General features: G+C 44.4%; 1 protein-coding gene across 1 annotated transcript in view; it reads right to left on the reverse strand.

Annotated features, from left to right (window-relative positions):
* The window catches only part of TINAGL1 (tubulointerstitial nephritis antigen like 1), a 144,988-nt gene that overhangs the window by 23,784 nt on the left and 103,251 nt on the right, over positions 1-17,953 (reverse strand). The window contains exons 6-7 of the mRNA XM_085648481.1: positions 12,616-12,739; positions 8,158-8,308 (exon numbers count right to left, since the gene is read on the reverse strand). Of these exons, the coding sequence (XP_085504607.1) occupies positions 8,158-8,308; positions 12,616-12,739 (275 nt within the window). The remainder of the gene's footprint in view (positions 1-8,157; positions 8,309-12,615; positions 12,740-17,953) is intronic.

The raw sequence follows: 17,953 nt of genomic DNA on the forward strand, positions 1-17,953 counted from the left end.
GGAATCTCTTTGCATCTGTGCCCGCCTCTGCATAGAAGGAAAGTGATTCCCTCATTTCCCTCTGCCCCACATCCTATTATGGATGTGGGGCGTAGACAAACAAGCCTTAAGAGGAGAACTGGCAGTGCACCACCCCTGAGGGCTGCCCTCTCGAAGGGTGGAAGGGATCCAATGGACAATACGGACATCACCCTGCAGGCGGGTGAAGTCATTCACTGCACACACCTGCAGGGCTATCTTTGTCCCTTTTATAAAGTGCAGGCTGTGCCACCCACACAGAGAGAGATGGAGTGTAGTAACAACCCTGTCAGCCGTTCCATATTTCACTTGTAATAGGGCGCACTACTCCTGTTTGCTCCCAACCTATTTATAGGTCACAAAGAGGGACGGTGTGCCTTTGAGAGACTAATAGGGATCTTGAACAACTGAAGAACCTTTGATCATTTATCCCTTATATTATCACTTATTCTGAAAGAGAAGCACTCAATGCCTTGAAGAATAATGACATGATGCTGTGGTGATAAAGCCGGCTGACAAGGGGGGTGGTATTGTGACCCAAGATAAGGAGTCCTATGGTCATGAGAAACGACTTGGGTAACCCTCTGCAAGAGATTAGAGAGAAAATTCACAGGATTACTACTCGGGGTAAATATGAAGGTTTCCTTACACAACTGGATTATGAGTATTTATACTTAGCCAAAAATACATAGGGACAGTTCTTATCCCCCACGTAGGCCAATACTATCAGGCTGCGGCTCTATACATGAGGCAATTGGCGATGATGTCTATATTTTTATTAAAAACATTGTCCCTGGACTACGGCAACGCCCTATACGCCGGAATCAACAGATCTCTCCTACACGGACTCCAGACCAACCAAAATGCCGCCACCAGACTCGTCCTCGGGACTCCACGCCACAGACACATGACCCAACACCTACAAGACCTCCACTGGCTCCCTGTCTAAAGGAGGGTCACCTTCAAACTCCTCACCCACGCCTACAAATCCCTCAACAACATCGGACCCAAATACCTCAACGAGAGATTATCCTTCAATGTACCCAAGAGGAACCTCCGCTCCGCTGATCTCGCCCTGGCAGAGGTCCCCCACATCCGCAGATGTAGAACAGGCGGGAGAGCCTTCTCCTACATCGCTGCCAAGACCTGGAACAAGCTCCCCGTGGACATCAGACGCTCTCCAACCCTGCACACCTTCAGGAAGGACCTCAAGACCTGCCTCTTCAACTGAGTCGGAGCTCCACCTCCCCCCCAGCGCATTGAGATCCTCACGGGTGAGTAGCGTGCCTTATAAACCCCTGATTGATTGATTGATTGATTGATTAATCCCCCTTAACAGGATGTATGTGAGAGACAATACTTATGTATTTATACAAGCAATTTGATAGAAGTATTAGTGACCTTGGACATAGAGTCCGTCTATACTAATATTCCACAAATGGACAGCATAGAAATCATATACCTAATTCTAGATGTACGCCTGACCCTGAAAGAGTCCCCATAGATTTCATAATGGAACTTCTAGCAATTGCACTGACTTACAACTACTTTTATTTAAAAATGATTACTACCAACCGAGCCCTGTGAATTCTATGGGCGGAATTTGTGCTCTTAACTTGGCGAATCTGTATGTGGATCATTTTGAGAACATCTTTGTACTGTCTGATCAAAATCCTTTCAGAACACATGTACACTGTTGGAAGAGATACATAGGTGATATTTGTATGCTCTGGATGGACTCTGAGGATACATTAGAGTCCTTCGTATTGTACCTACATACCAGCCAGAATAATCTCAAGTATACCATTTTTAGATCTACTCATTAAGCATGACGACAACAGGTTTGTTACTACCCTTCATTGGAAACTAATAGAATGTAATACCCCCCTGCAATGTACATATTGCCATCCTCGTGCCCTTAGGGATGGCCTCTATTATGGTCCATCGCAACTGCACACACAAACACAAATCTTTTCAGGAAGAAAGTATCTTGTGCTTAGTAAGGACCAATATGAAGTGAGCCTGGTTTTGCTCCAGAGATGAGATTGTCCTACCTAAGAAGAAAGACAAGTCGCAGCTACTAGTCTGTGTCACTACATTCTGTCCACTAGCCCATTCTAAAGCAAATGAGTGACAGCTTTAAACTTCCCCTATTCTCCTATAAAAGAGATACAATTATTAAAGACCATCTTGTGCTCTCTGGCACCATGTCTACTAAACCTAATACTAACATCTTAAAAAGCTGGGGTCTAGATCCCATTAAAGGCCATTTCAAATGTGATAACTGTGTGGCTTGCCAGTTTATATGCAATACTTGTTTTTTCAGCCATGGTACTGTCAAAATGCAACTTAAACGACATACGAATTGCTCATCCAGTTATGCGGTGTACTGTATCTGGAGCTTATGTGACTTGATCTATGTTGGGCAGACTTCACAACAAGTAAAAGTAAGGATCGGTCAACACAGGAGCTGTATCAGGTGCAAAGTGTAGAATGCACCCTTGGTGACACACCACCTGCAACACAACCATAGTGCTGATGACATCAGATGGCAAGGTATTAAGAGAGTGGTACCATCACCAAGAGGAGGAGACTTGTCATACATTCTACAACACATAGAATTCAAAGGGATTGACAAATGCAATTCCATCAGGGCTGGACTGAACGCTATAGTAGAGTGGGGCAAATTTATTTCTCTTCTGGACCATTAATATGACTTCTGTTGCTGTCACATATTCCTCGAATACTTGGTCTCTTCTGGTAACATTATCCTATTACATGATTGTACCACGTACATGTCTGTAATGTAAGGATTATACCTTAGATAAATTCCTTGTCCTGCTTTATATATTTTGTATTTGTTCCACTTGTGTATTTACACCGTGTATCGTTCTCATGATTCTGCATTGCTGTGACTCTTTGAAAGTCAATACACCAGTATAAGCATGTCTCTTTTTTAAACTGAGGATTATACCTAAAATGTATTCCTTTGTTTGCTTTATAATTTTACACGTGTTTTTTCATTGTGTATTTACTCTGTGTATTGTTCTCATGAATCTGTATTGCTGTGACTCTATTCAAAACGCCTTTTTCTGGTCCCACAATTTTTAGGCATTACGCCGCAGTGTGGCCTCATCATGTATTAATCCTGAAAACACCCCCCCCCCCTTCCTTGCCCCTTCTTGACCTTGTGGAATGCATTTACATTTCATGCCTCCCTGGTCGGGCAGTCGTGTGTATTTCAAGCCTGGCGCCCGCTTCCTACATTGTCTCCGATTGAGGATGTTAGAGGGGCATTAATTTCCATGCCCTTCGTTTGAGAATTTTCTCCATCCACTGACTTTCCTCACAGGTGTGTCCTTATTGTTCATTGTTTCATAGTACTTATTATAAACTATTTCAATTGACAGTATTGTATTCCTCTTCTCGCTACTCTAGTTACTACACCCATGAGTAGCCTTATATTAAGTTCACAGGGTGATGGTTCTCTCTTCATGCGCAGTAGTTATTCCCCATTCCAGGTTCAGGAGGTATCCTCTTATTACACCTTGATTCCAGCACTTTTTAGTGGGTTCCTATCTCACATATACTCCTGCATTTCCATATTTTCTATGTCCCCAGTCCATCTGTCTGTCCTGATGAGAGTCTTGTCCTTCCATCGGGTCGAAACACGGTCGACACAATTGGCAAACAAACATTTTGTTGTACCACAACAACAAGTGGTTAGGCAAATACGTGCCTGATCTAATAGTACCCCTCTCTAAAGTTGTTTGTAGACCATCATACCTACAATTGTTTCACTACTTGTTTGACTTTATTTTTGGTTGTGGCTGTTGCACATGTGGGTGTCACTTCTCATACTGCTGGATGTATACAATGTTTGAATAAAATGAAGAATGCAATTTATGAAGTGAATCTATTTGCATCATTGCACTGGAAACCTACTACATGGTATTTGTTATGATACAATTGTAAAATGACTACTGTAATTTTTGCTTTGTGTATCCAATATTATTGCATAGGAAATGAATTCCATGTGAACCATTGTTATTGTTTGTACTGTCTGTAATAAGGAGCCAGATACACAGAGCACTTGCTGCCAGACACCTAGTTTTAAGAAGAAGAGCAGTCTTGCAGTACTTCAGATAATTTGCACTTTGTGGTCGTATAGAGAAGGGAGCCCGTGCATGGCAAGGGGCGGGGGCACAGCAGGTGGGACTTTGGATGCGCTGCTCTGCATTAAGAGCCCCCATCTTTTTTCCACCACCCTACAGTTGTTGTCTCTTTCACTCGCTCGTGTAGTTTCTTTTTCACTCATGCTTTAACTGTGTCACTTTTTTCTTATCTTTCTCCTTCTTTTTCTTTTTTTACCTTTCTCCTTCTTGCTTTTGGACAAACTCCGATCTCGGTACGGGATTGGAGGCAATACAGATAAGCTAATGCACCAAGAAATGTTGTGGACACTGGTCAGACACTGATCACTTCATGTAAGACAATTTCTCTCCTCGCAGAGTGTGTGCAAACTGGGCAGTTTAGATATGCCTATTCTACATGTATGTACTGTGGAAATAGAAGCAAGGCAACGATATAAAACCAGGCTGGTGTGTAGTCTAGCCACACACCACACACCAAACTGATCAATGCACGACACCATTGCTTTGAAGTACCCTGCTGCAATAACTAAAATGTCCTCCTCCAGGCCACACTATATATCATATCGAAATAAAAAACAAACAGTATAGAGAATAGAGAACATTTTGCTATGGCTGTGTCAGTTTACATCACCCCACAGTTGTCATTTAAATTGTTTTCTTTTTCTGTGTCCTGAAGCCATAGACATCATTTTACCAGAATCCCAGTGGTATCAGAAGTGACATTATACACCCTTTGTCATCAATGACATCACAAGGAGTGACTTAATATGACCTTTGACCATGAATCCTGCAGTGGTGCCATGGGATCCTGATTATATCACCATCATTTATGTCAAAGAAGCCTGGTGTAACTCAAATAGAAAATCTATTGTTTCACAACGAAGAGGTTTAAAAAACACAATGGCACCACTGCAGGATTCATGGTCATGCTCACCGCTAGTAACCCATATGTATCATATATTTGATTATGAACTATTTTATTGTGTTTATGCACTCCTTCTCATTGTTAACACATATTGAATTATGATCACTTGGAAGAAACTATTACACTAACAAGGCATATAGCTGACAGTTTTTTAAATGATTCATTGGGTGTGGCCTAGAGACAGCTGAAAAAATCATAAATAAAAATACCAATTCATTCATTACCTGCCTTTTGCTGTAAATTAAAGCATTTTGCCTGATCACATATGCACATTTGCCTAAAAGAAGTGCATGTCTGGGATGGTGGGCAAATATTTACTTTTCAAATTATGTTTTCTTTTACATTCTTTATTATTGTTAGCCCTCCTTATTATTTAATCAATGTCTTCACGTTACAGTAATTCAGAGCCAATAGTACATTTTTTTTGCACCAGTAAGAATCATATTTTCTGTGACATTCATTTAAACTAAAAACATTTTTAGATACCTGTTCACGTACACTTTCCTCCAAGAAAATACCCATACTGTTTTATTAAAATTGTATGCAATTTTGTTTCATTTAAAATTTCTAATGCAGGTATATTGTGTCTCGTTTAGGTGGTATTTTTCTAAACTTTTATGGTATATGCGCACTAGCTTCTCGAGGCCAGGCACATTGTCTTTGGCAGTGCTTGTTTTCATATATCCACTAAAATTAAGCATGACAACACGTCAAATAAATGTGTGCTTTTTGATTTGTTTCATTTTAAGATGTATTCTCAAGACTGCTGCAATGACCAATGTCTTTTATTTTGCTAGAAAGTTTATTACCCCAGTGGGAGTTACAGAAAGTATTCACTGTTTATTGGGCTACTACTAAACTTCTGCCCTTTCAATACTTTTGTCACCACTGAGGCTAGGTGTTACAATGGTAAGGAAGTTAGATGTGAATGAAAAGTGGTTTATTTCTCATCCATGAAGGAACAACACTCCGCATCTCGCGGTGACTGCACCAATCTCTACGCGAGTATGGAGATACCACCAATGACGTTCTAAAATTTAAAGAAACACAGCACAAGAATAAAACAAAACAAGAAAAACAAGCCCATAACACTAGAGTAGCAAAGGCTGGGTAGCGGACCTCCACTGGCAAGCAAAAGGGTTGCCAACCCCTAGCAATCCTTAAATGATGTCTGTTTCTGCAGCTTGAACCCCCGTTCTGAGTGTCACCCACTGTGTGTGCACGGTGCCTTAGAGAGCAGTTCTTGGCTGTTCCCCATTTCATCCCAGCTACCTGAGATTTCCATTTACTGGTTATTAAATCAATGCATTTAACTGTGTGATGTACCGTAAACTAGCGGCGATGTCCTTTGGGAAACTTTCCATGTAAGACTCCAGACATAACTATGAGAGGATATTGCCGACCGCTGTCTGATGAAGTCCATTACCCTTCAATGCACTAGTCTGTGCTAACCTTTCCTGCTACTATCCATTATGACTCTCATCTAAGGGCTATAACAAACAACCAAATGCAATGTCAATAGACCACTTTGACTCAAGTTAACAAGTACAGTAGAAATAAAAAGAGCACCCAGATTCCAAAAGTACTACTGGGTCAAACAAATTGTAGCAGACACTAGATAACTGCACATAAATGCGTATAACATAAGAAAAAGTCAGGGGGGCAGATTTATGTTCCCTGGCGCATCCCTGCAAATCAGCATGGATGCGCCAGGGAAGATGCGTCACGAAAGTTTACCCTTGCGCCACAATAGATGCGCAGCATTTACAATGCAGCGCATCATGGCGCAAAGATAAACAGATGCGTGACGCATCTGATGGCGGAAGGTTGGCGCATTGCTGGAGTTGCGTCGCAAGCGCGACGCAGCTCCAGCAAGGCTCGGGGGTGCCCTATCGTTAAAATGCTGTGTCAATCCTTACGCCTGCTTCAAGCAGGCGCAGGGTTTTGACGCAGCATGGCCGGAAAAGTGACTGAGTAAAATCTTGTAGATTTCACTCAGCCACTTTTCGGAGGCGTTCCTGCGCCGAAACGCCCCCCCCTGTGCAGGTACGCCCACATGTGGCGCAGGCTTTACAACGTGACGCATCTCCCTAGATGCGTCACGTTGTAAATGTAAATGGGGCGCAACATGGCGCAGGGTTTACCCCGCCGCTGCGTCACAAAAGTGAAGCAACGGCGGCGTAAAAGTGGCGCAAGTCCGTTATATATCTGCCCCAGAGTATTTTTAGATAAAGTCCAGCCTGAGTTGATGCTAGGTCAGGGAGTCAAGGTGTTTTCTGCGATCAGCGGTTGAAACGCATTAAAAAAGGTCAGGGAACTGTGATGTTGTGCACAATGGGGGTGGGGCAAATAAGAATGGGGCGGGGTCAAGAGCGTAGCTGAAAACAAATATTCTGTAACTTTCTTCGGTCTTTCAGCTTCAGGTATATACATATAAAATAACACACAGCTTAAATGTAAAATAAATGCAAGTTATGTTGATCAGTGGGATTTATGCAATAACCTCTATTGGTTATGCCCTGCAAAGGTCTGCATCTGTAACCGGACAGCCACAAAAATTGAATACTGGTTGAAGAAGTGTAGAATAGTTAGAGAATAACACTGGCCCCAGGAGCAGGGGCCGGTGTTACCCCCCCTTTAAAAAGCACACACTTCACAGCTCAGTTGGTAACTCCTTTTCCATACCACTCAAAAATAATAAGTGTGTGTCATCAGGAAGTGTCAAGTGATTCCATTAATTAAGACAGTACAGGCTTTAGAGCTCCCTTTACATTTGCAGATTTACTTGTTGCGCACATTTACATTTCTTTCAGGCAAGCAGGCACCTTAGCATGAAGGCTTGTTTGGCTGTCTGCTCCTCCCTCAGTTTCACAGCACAGGAGACTCCCTGCCTGAAACTTCAGTTGAAGTATTTCAGCGGTCAGAATTAACCGTCCCAGGATGGTTATCTTTTCACAAAAAGTACAGGATCTGTTTTCCTTAGATCCAAAAAGTATGGGTACGTCATGTCCCTCTGATCCTGCCCACTTCAACCACTGTCTGCGATATCTATTTGCTTACCCTCTGCGGCGTAGGTACCACCAGGCACCGTCCAATCTGCCACCATGGCATCCATGCTGGTTGCGGGTGTCACAGGAGAGTAGGTTCTGTGGGGACAGTGCCGGTGTCATGTGACCCATGGAGTGGATAGATATCCTGTCCGACGCCACCGCTGCCAGAAAAGGAGAGCTTTGTTAAAAGAAGAAGGGAGTGCTTGTACTCCTTAGGGTACAAAGGAGTGTCTTTCTTTCCAATGGTTGAGATAAAGTAAGGGGTTTCAAGAGAGTTTTGCTGGAGTCTAGTAAGGATTTGTGATTTGAATTAGAGGAAGGGATTTCAAGAGAGAGTTGCCAGAGCCCTGTAAGTATTTGTGGGTTACGGTAAAGGAAGAAGTTGCTGGAAAGTTGTGTATTGGTATAGACAAATGTGTTGCAGGAGAGTTCTACCTAGTTGTTGCATGGACTTGTCTATGGTGAGCTAAATGGGTGGTGTGTAGTGACATGGGTGGAGTCTAGGGGTGTGCTGAACGTAGGCAATGAGTTGGGTGGGTTATCTGTCCCTGGGAAAACTATGGGTCCTCCATATGTGTGTGAACTGGTGAATATGTCTGATGGGTATGTCTACTAGATATGTGCTTATTTTGTGTATTGGTGCCTTTGTGTGTTTTCATGTGCTTTTTGTTTATTGTGTGTGTTTTGTGTGTAGAGTGATTTTTGGTCAGTTTTAGCTTTGTTTGTGTGTGTTTGTGTCTGTGTCTTTGTAAGAGAGAGATCCTGTGAAAAGAATAACTGCCTCTAAGAGAAAATGTTGTTGATCATGCATGCTGTCCGATCTCGGAAAGCTGTGAAGCCTGTCAGACTTGGTGTGTAGTCGATGGGGATATAGTTGTGATTTCGTGTTACCTTTGTCCTGTAAGGCTGGGGTGTTCTAGGGATATATCATCTGGTTCTTCATACAGTAAGGGATTTGTGTTATCTCCTAAGGAATGAGGGATGATACTACTAGGGTCCTGTAATGGGTTGGAAGTGGGGTGGGGGGGAGGCAGGTTGTTTTCTCTCTCCCACACAGAGAATCACGGTGGGGGTGTGAGGAATGTGGAATAATGTATTTGAGCACTGCAGGGATTTGTGGGAATAGAGGACGGATGCATGAGTGTTGCTAGAATCCGCTGAGATTTGTGGACTTGGGTAGTGGAAGTGGTTGCATTAAGGTGTTACCAGAATTCTGAAGAGAATCGAGGGTTTGAAAGTGGAAGGGGTTCATAGCAGTGTGACTAGAATCCTGCATAGATTTGTGGGTTTGGGTAGTGGAATGATGGTGTTACCTGTATCCTGCAGGGATTTGTGTTTTTTTGGGGAATGGAAAGAGGCTTCAAGAGACTCTTACCAGAGTCCTGCAAGTTTTTGTGTGTTTGGGTGGTGGAAGAGTGTGCATGAGAGTGTTACTGGGGCTATGGAGAGAGAATGAGGTTTCAAGGAAGTGTTACTAGAGTCCTGCTGGGATATGTGTACTAGGGTGGTGAAAGGGTTGCATGAGAATGTTACCAGAGCCACGCTGGGATGCTTCAGTTGGTGTAAAGGAAGAGATTAGTGGAAAGTGAGATTTGTGTTTTTTTTGGTACAGTAGAAGAATGGATTTCAAGAGAGCATTACCAGAGCCCCATACAGATTTGTGGGGTGGGGTGGAAAAAGGGGCTGCAAGAAGGTACTAATAGAGCCCCGTAGGGATTTTTTGGTTGAGATAAAGTAAGGGGTTTCAAGAGAGTTTTGCAGGAGTCTAGTAAGGATTTGTGATTTGAATTAGAGGAAGGGATTTCAAGAGAGAGTTTCCAGAGCCCTGTAAGTATTTGTGGGTTACGGTAAAGGAAGAAGTTGCTGGAAAGTTGTGTATTGGTATAGACAAATGTGTTGCAGGAGAGTTCTACCTAGTTGTTGCATGGACTTGTCTATGGTGAGCTAAATGGGTGGTGTGTAGTGACATGGGTGGAGTCTAGGGGTGTGCAAAACTGGTGTAACTTGCTTTCATGTAATTATGCCTCATTTTGGTAAAATTATTTGACCTTATGTATAATTATGCAAAATGAAAATTTGGCATGTAGTGCTAGATTTTAGCGCAAAATGCACCCTTATGTCAATTTTTGATGAGTGGAGCCTTTTGTGATAAAATAACAGTGCAAAAAAACAAAAGCACCAAGAACAACAGCCGTTTGCTTTCTGTTGTTCCTGTGCTTTCTCCGTTAATTGTAACTGCGAATGGTATGTTTGCGGTAAATTTTCACAACAAATGGCATGTAATTATGCAAAATGCCATAGTGTCATAATTTTGAATTTTGGATTACAAGGATAACACAAAATTCCTGAAATTAAGGGAATTAAGCAGGGGTAATTTAAATTTCTCCCATGCCTAATTTAATCTACTGTTCAAGTTTTGACCTTGTTACCCACAGCCCTGCTTCACAGACCCACTTTTTTAGCTTGAGCAAATTGTGATCAATTTAATTTATCTTGCAGAGCCTTTAATTGTGAATATGAGTGACGTAAATGTGTTTTATTGAGTACTATGTTATTAAATATGCATGATATGTAAACCAAGAAAAAACCTATTTAGTGTGCTGTCTAGAATTGTCTTAATTAAAGGTTTCTGCTCTTTTCACTTTCATATTAGTTCTTTGAAACCTGGTCACAGCCAGACTCAAATACAAACTACTAGCTCTGTCGGGGTGTGGATTGGGGTGTACCCTGAATGGAAACTGAAGGGATTGTTGATTTATACATGTAAATGGATATAAATGCACCTGTTTGATGAATTGTCATTTTTCCAGAACCCACCTTTTTGAAGACGGCCTTTGTCTGTACGTACACCTCTTGTTTTAAAAATACAAGATAAACACTTGTTCATAGGCTGTCCCCCTACTTGGTCAAAAAGAACATTGCAAAGTAGCAGTCAGCTTCAGCCATTATTCACATACTCTTCACCCTTTTCATTAATGAGAGCTACTTATGTTCAATGAAAATCATGTCGAGCCACTAATATGACTTGTGTTGCACACATCAGGCAAGAGTGCATCAGTGGCCACCCTATGCACGAGTGCCAGCCGTGACCACTTCAGTGCAGGATTGGAGCAGCAATACACGCATTTTCACCTCTGATTCACACTTTTCCATTTTTGTATACTTATATTAATTTAATAATGGAAAAGCTTCTAATTTAGTTAATTGGGTACACACAAGAGAGCTAATCAGAGGTAGCTGGAGAACTACCAGTAGCTCACAAGCTACTCGTTGGAGAAGCCTGCTCTAAAAACAAGGTTTTTAGTTGTTTTATGTTCTGTCTCAAATTTAATTATGTTGCACCATAATCTCTGTACTTTAACACTAAATTAAATTGCTGTAATGTGTGTATGGGGTTTCTGCCTAGAGAAAGAATTGAATAAATGTCGGACATGTTCTCTGTAGTGCACCGTCTGACTGAGATGTTCTTTATAACGCTACCTGCTGGGTTTTTTTAGGCCCAAGTAATTCAACCTAAAAATCAATGTTTCCAAATTCCATCAGGGAGTTGTGTGATGGGGAGAAGAGGGAGCTGGTGCCTTTCCCCCGAGCACTGGAGGACACACCATGATAGGATGGAAGGATTCAGGGAGGCTCTCACCTCGGTCCTGCAAGTACTTCAGTGTTAGGTATTGGGAGGCAGCTGTGTTACAATGCTACCTTGGCAAAGCAAGCGGTTGTGTTTTATGAAGCGAGGTAGACAGTTCTCGGTATCTTACTAGGTTTGTGCCCCTTTTGGCAGAGGGAACTAAAAGTCTACAGGGTCCTGCACATATTTGTATGTTTTCGATTTGGGAGACTTTTGTATTAAAGTGTTACTACGGTCCTGCAAGGGGAGAGGGTTCTTCAAAGAGTTTTCAGGACCATGGAATTTGTGTGCTGAGTAGATGGTTGGTTTGTGTTTTATCATGGCCCTGCAAGAGTTATCAGTTGAGTTGGGGATGATTCAGGGGTCTAACTATTAATAGTGCAGCAGGTGCAGTGGCACGAGGGCCCAGTAGTCTGAGGAGACTACTGCAACCAAACTATAGCAGTGTTTTACTTTCAAACCTGTGAATAAGAGGCCCATTCTCCTTGCTTGCATTAGAACGCATTGTACCGTTGATATGGCATTGTGATGGTTTGAATACCTTCACGACCCACAGGATTCCTGTGTTGGGAATGGAACAGTTGGTGCGCTTTCAGGGCCCTGCAGGATTTGTTTGTTAAAGTGCGAACTGTTAGTGTGTTTTCATGGCTCTGCAAAATGTGTCTGTTGGGGAGACTGCTTCCGGGTGCTGTAGTGATTTGCCTGTTGCTGTTGGGCAAGGGTATGAGGGACTAAGTTACCAGGGTCTTGCAGGGACTTATATGTTGAGGGAGGGTGATTAAAAGGTTAGAGAGGTTGTCTTTTGTAGTGGAGGGAGACCAGAGTGCCAGAAAGAGTTACCTGCAGTCGAGAAAGCCCAAGATCCAGCGCAGTTGCCTTGATCCAGAGGCTCGTGGATCATACCCGGCCACTTGTCCGCTGCATTGAAAGAGGCCGGCAGGACCTCGTTGTTCCCTATTTTCACCTGCATGAAAAAACGGACAGTTCACAGAAGGCATCACAAGGGTTGAGTTGAGGCTAACAATGCTAGAAAGGGCAAGAGGGGGAAAGTAGGTCAAGATGAGTGAAGGGACCAACAATGACTGGGGAGGACAGTAAGACTAAAGGTTTCAAGAAGTGACCCTCGGTGGAGCAGGTCCTCTGGGCAAGAAAATGGTTATTAATGCTGAAGGAAGGTCAGAGCGGCTATCAATGTGTCAGGAGGGCTAGACGCATCCACAGAATTAGAGAGCGCTCAGCACATTTTAAGAATTTTAAGAGGTCCAACAGAAGTAGCAAAAGGACAGTGACGCCATTCCAGAATGAGTGGGTAGATTAATGCTACCTCAGGAGATCTTCTCAGGATAAAACTGGACAATGCAGAATCCCCCAAAGGGGTGATGCCACCACTAGAGACTGATCGTGTGTATCTTTGCACCTATGAGATAAATGTAAACCTCACCAAGGCCCGTACCGTGCCATGCCTTGAGTAGTGGTAGCTTGCTTCCCCAGTTTTAAAAAGACAGCGGACCCGATGTACTGAACCATTTAGCAGTCGCAAAGCCTGTGACAACCTAAATCACAACGTTTGCGACCACTAAATGGCTTTTTAAAATGTTCTATACCAATTTTGCAACTCTGTAAATTTCTACCGAATTGAAAAATGTGTTTATAAACGCATAGCGAATCGCAATATGGAATGAGCATATTTAGGGCACATCTTCCAGATTCCACTCGCGATGACTTCCCAAAGGAGGCGGAATCCAATGCGCTGTCACTCACAGCTGATAGCCCTAGGGTCTCTCGACCATACCACTGACACCCCGGACCCTGAGAGGCCTCGCTGGCCCTGGGAACACACGTCTGCTGGAAACAGCGAGGCCCTGGAGACTAACTCGGAGCCCGAGCCAGGAACGTCCCGACCCGGTCTCTGCAGTCCCTATTCCCACTCCGCCTTATCGGGAAAACGAGCATCTCATTTTTATGAAAATATTTATTTTCTTTAGACTTTGTTTCCAGAATTGGAAGCAGCGTGGGCGCCAGCAGAGTGTTCAAAGTGCGTTTCCCACTGTGAGGGGAAGGAAACATCTCGCTCCTCGAGTCCTTGTGTTCACCCGTCCCCCTGACTGCTCAGCCTCGCTTCTCCATCCGCTCCACTCCTCTTACTCCTAACACCCCGAGTCACCGTCGCTCTCTTCCCAATCGGCCGAGCTCGGGAACTCTCTTTTCCCCGGCACTAGGATCCCTCCGCAACCAGACCGAGTTCTAAAGAGGGGGGACCAGGGCCGGACTGGTGATTCCGGGCACCGGGCAATCCCCCGGTAGGCTGCATGGGGTGGGGGCCGGTTTTTTTCAGAGGGGGCTGGTTTTCCTGCTGGGGCTGATTTATTGTAATTCACCCGTCCGGTCCACACAGTCCGGCCGGGAGTGATCGATGACGTCAGGTGCGTCAGCGTCACCACCAGAGAAAGATCTAATCCTCCCCTAGGGTTCGGCCGTGCGAGACAGGCGGGTGAATTTGAGGAGGGGGCACAGATCATTGGTCTGACTCAGCGCGACGCTGACCAATGATCTTCATCCCCTCCCAAAGTTCGCCTGCTTTCATTATGCATAGTATAGTAGTGCGCACGTTCAGCTTCTGCCTGATACACGGACATGTCGCAGGCGTCGCAGACAGCAGCACACAGAGTAGAGACAGTGCAGAGTGCAAGGCCGCCCGCCGCCACCACTGTATAAAGTGAGTGCCCCGGCGACTGTCACCTGGCTGGCTTAAGTTAAAATTGTAGCAGTCCCACTCCCGTCGCGGCCTCGCATGATGATGTATACAACAAATGCGTTTACTCTGAACATTGAAAACATTGAGAGAGTGTAAGAAACCAGGGTTAAAGTTCACAGACTGATTTCGTAATTCAAAAATGCAAGGAAAAACACGTCTATACCACCATTACTTCTGTATCGTCTGTGAACAAAAAAGGTGGTTTATTCAGTACAAATGTTGCTATCTTTTCTGCAAATGGGTGAATACTTTCACTTCTGGCAAAACACTAGCGTGTTTATTCTTACAAAGCTGTTAACTAGTGAACCTAAAAAGCGTAACGTTGTGTTTACATACAAAATACATTTGGATGCAAAAGCGTCTTATGATGGTAGCATGGGGTACACAGCAAAGACAATAAAGTTACACAGCGACTGAGTGACATGTTTTTATGGCACAGTACTGGATAGGTAGCTCTATGCCATTTACATGCACAGTAATTATGCGTATCCCTTTATAAAATACTAACTTTAGGTTTGGGCATTTGGTGCACACTAAATGATGCAGCTGTCGTTATTGATAGTAGTACAATTGACCTGGCCTTGTCAAAGAGTAAGGGGCAAAGGGTATCTTCCATCGAATTTAGCTTCTGGAAGACTATAAAAAAAGGAAAAGAAAAAAAAAACGCCATTTCAGTTTTGTCTTCATGTGAATAATACCTATTTAGTAGTTTATCACGGCGTGATTGCGTGAAGGACTCACAACACTCCAAACTTAAAGGGCCCTTTCAACCTCATCCCATCCACCATATTTCTGCCAACACGACAGCATGTTGCACCATCAGCCAGGCACACACACGTTTTTCCGAATAATGCACTGGGCATTGATGAACCTACATTGTAGGTTCATCATGCGAGGCCGCTACAGGAGTGGGAGTGCGACTGATGGAGGTGCTACTACAGCAGGGGGCAAGGCCCTGGCCCGGGGGCTGCTCTTGTTATGTATCCTCGTGCATCCTGATGACATAGCTGCCACGGTTTCAGATTGCTATGTGTGACATTTTCATAATTTCACTGTAATTATGAGGGACATTTCAGCGGCTATGAGTGACACTTTGTTAGGAGCAAAATCAAGTAATGAAGATGAGGGAAGAACCCATTTGAGCAATGAAAAACGATAAGATCTTAAAACTGCTGGAAAACACAAGAAATCAGGAGAGCAAGCACACATTACAGCCAACTAGGATGCTGTATAGATCTTGACTATTCTACCGCGTGTTCAACCCTAATAAAATCAGCACTGCTGAACGGTGTCTGCCCCAGTGGGCGCACTGCTGCCTGCTGCCCAGCCCCGCAGCACCAAATTTGCCAGTAGGCTGCGAGTGCGGCTGCCACAGAGCTTCTATGCACACCAGGCTCTTGTAGAGTAAGTGCCACCGGCTGCGCGGAAAGTTGACAGACACCAGTGCAGGCCTGCACCGGTGTGGTCACTCACTGCAGGCTGGCGCTGTCTGCACTCACTAGGGCTGAATGGGGCTCCGGAGCTCTCTTGGTCCTGGGAGGAGGTATCCCAGACCAGTTCTCTAGAAATCCATGTGCTACCTGATCCTGTGTCCCACAATGGCTCTGGAGGTTGTGCCAAGAGGTTTTGTGCCTGACAGGGTATTTTGGCCTAGATGTGGAAAGCACTACATTGCTGGATTGCGCAGGCGGGATGCGGCTGCCACAAGGTCCGTTCAAACACCGAGTCTTAGCTGGCGCCGCTGCCGGCCTCAAAGGGTTAGACGGGGGCAGGTGTGTGCTTGCGCTCGCTGTGGCGCTATGGTTGGCACATTTTAAGTGAAGGAATCACTTGGTTTTGCTTGGTGTGGGGACGGGAGCGGCAATTTGTGCGGGCAACTTCATGGCCGCGGCGACTACTCCAGTGGCAAACGCTGGCACGGCCGCGATTCTGGGCCTGGCTCGGCAAATCAGCAATCAAGAGCAAACCAAAATCCCCACACTTAAACTTCAGGATTTATCGCCGCAGAAAGGACTGGGGGTGTTCACGGACGTTCAAAATCCACTCTCTAGGAATGTTTGTGATTTATGACTGGGTATCCTGGTGCTCCATAAGGTAATCATTTACTATGCTTTAAAAGTTAATGCAATCTAATATGTAATGAAAAATGTGTTGAAAAATGCATTGTTTTGGCCTTTCTGTTTCCAAAATTTTCTTGGGGGGGGGGGGAGAACCCCTCAAACTCCCCATATTTGTGGTTGCTCACTGCGCTTGCTCGCTACACACCATATGGGGGCTGGTCTCACTGAAACTTTGTTCTCTCTGATTCACTACTCTTGTGTCTATTTTTGGTGCTCTCTGTAAGAATGTCTATTGGTACATATGACTCGGTAACCTGGTGCTCTTTAAGGTCATCATCTACTATTTACTGTGCTTTGAAAGTTTATAGAATTTAATATGTAATGAAAAATACACTGTAAAATGCACCATGTTGGTCTGTCTTTTTCCAAAATTTTCTTGAGGGAGAACCCCCCCAAATCCCCCTAATAGCTGTCGGCCTCGCTCTCTGCGCTCGCTCGTTACGCACCAGAAGGGGGCTGGTCTGGCAAAATTTGCCCGGGCTGCTTTCAGTTCCCAGTCCGGCCCTGGGGGGGACCCAGCTGAACACTAGGATCCCTCCGCAACCAGACCGAGATCTAAAGAGGGGTGACCCGTCTGAACACCTGACCCAACACGCAGTCTTACCCCACAAGCTGGCACCAATCACCAGCCACACTGTCCTTTTTCCAGTGTATCTCATACTGGCCTAACTGCCCCCCATATGTCCTGTTACGGCTCTCCTAACATATTCAACCACCCAACCTTTTATTTCACATTTATGATTTCCCCCTTTTCAGCACACTGGTATGGTTTCTTTTGTTTTGAATACGCGGTTATGCAATGTTCATTTCTGGCATTTCATACAGACACCAACAAAAACATGGCGTTCGGTATGTAGCTACCTCAATCTACCTCACAGCTTTTTGCCTCCGTTCATCCCTAAGCACAGCTACAAGTTCACAATACGATTGGGGCCACAAAATGAATGTGATGAGGGGCCCCTGATTATCCTGTATGCCAGGCACAGTTATTGGCCTGGGACTGAGTGTGGTGCCACCTTGAAGGGGTTGAGGGTCCCTTGGAGGATTGGGGGACCCCCTACCCCCTAGAGGCTGCAGGGGCCTGTGTTATGCCCCTGATTGTGGCACACCGCGGATCCTCGCACACTGCACCCATCAGTGTCCACAAAGGTTACATAACAAACATGCACCTTTCTAAGCCTACTCAACAAGCGAGGGGTCCTCTGACAAGGACACCATGCCAGTAGTGTGCACTGTGTGCAAATGATACAATATAAAACAATACAGTACACTCTCTCCCACTTCTCCAATTGTACTCTATCCT

Source organism: Triturus cristatus, chromosome 3_2 (genome assembly GCF_964204655.1).
Source record: "Triturus cristatus chromosome 3_2, aTriCri1.1, whole genome shotgun sequence".
NCBI lineage: Eukaryota > Metazoa > Chordata > Amphibia > Caudata > Salamandridae > Triturus > Triturus cristatus.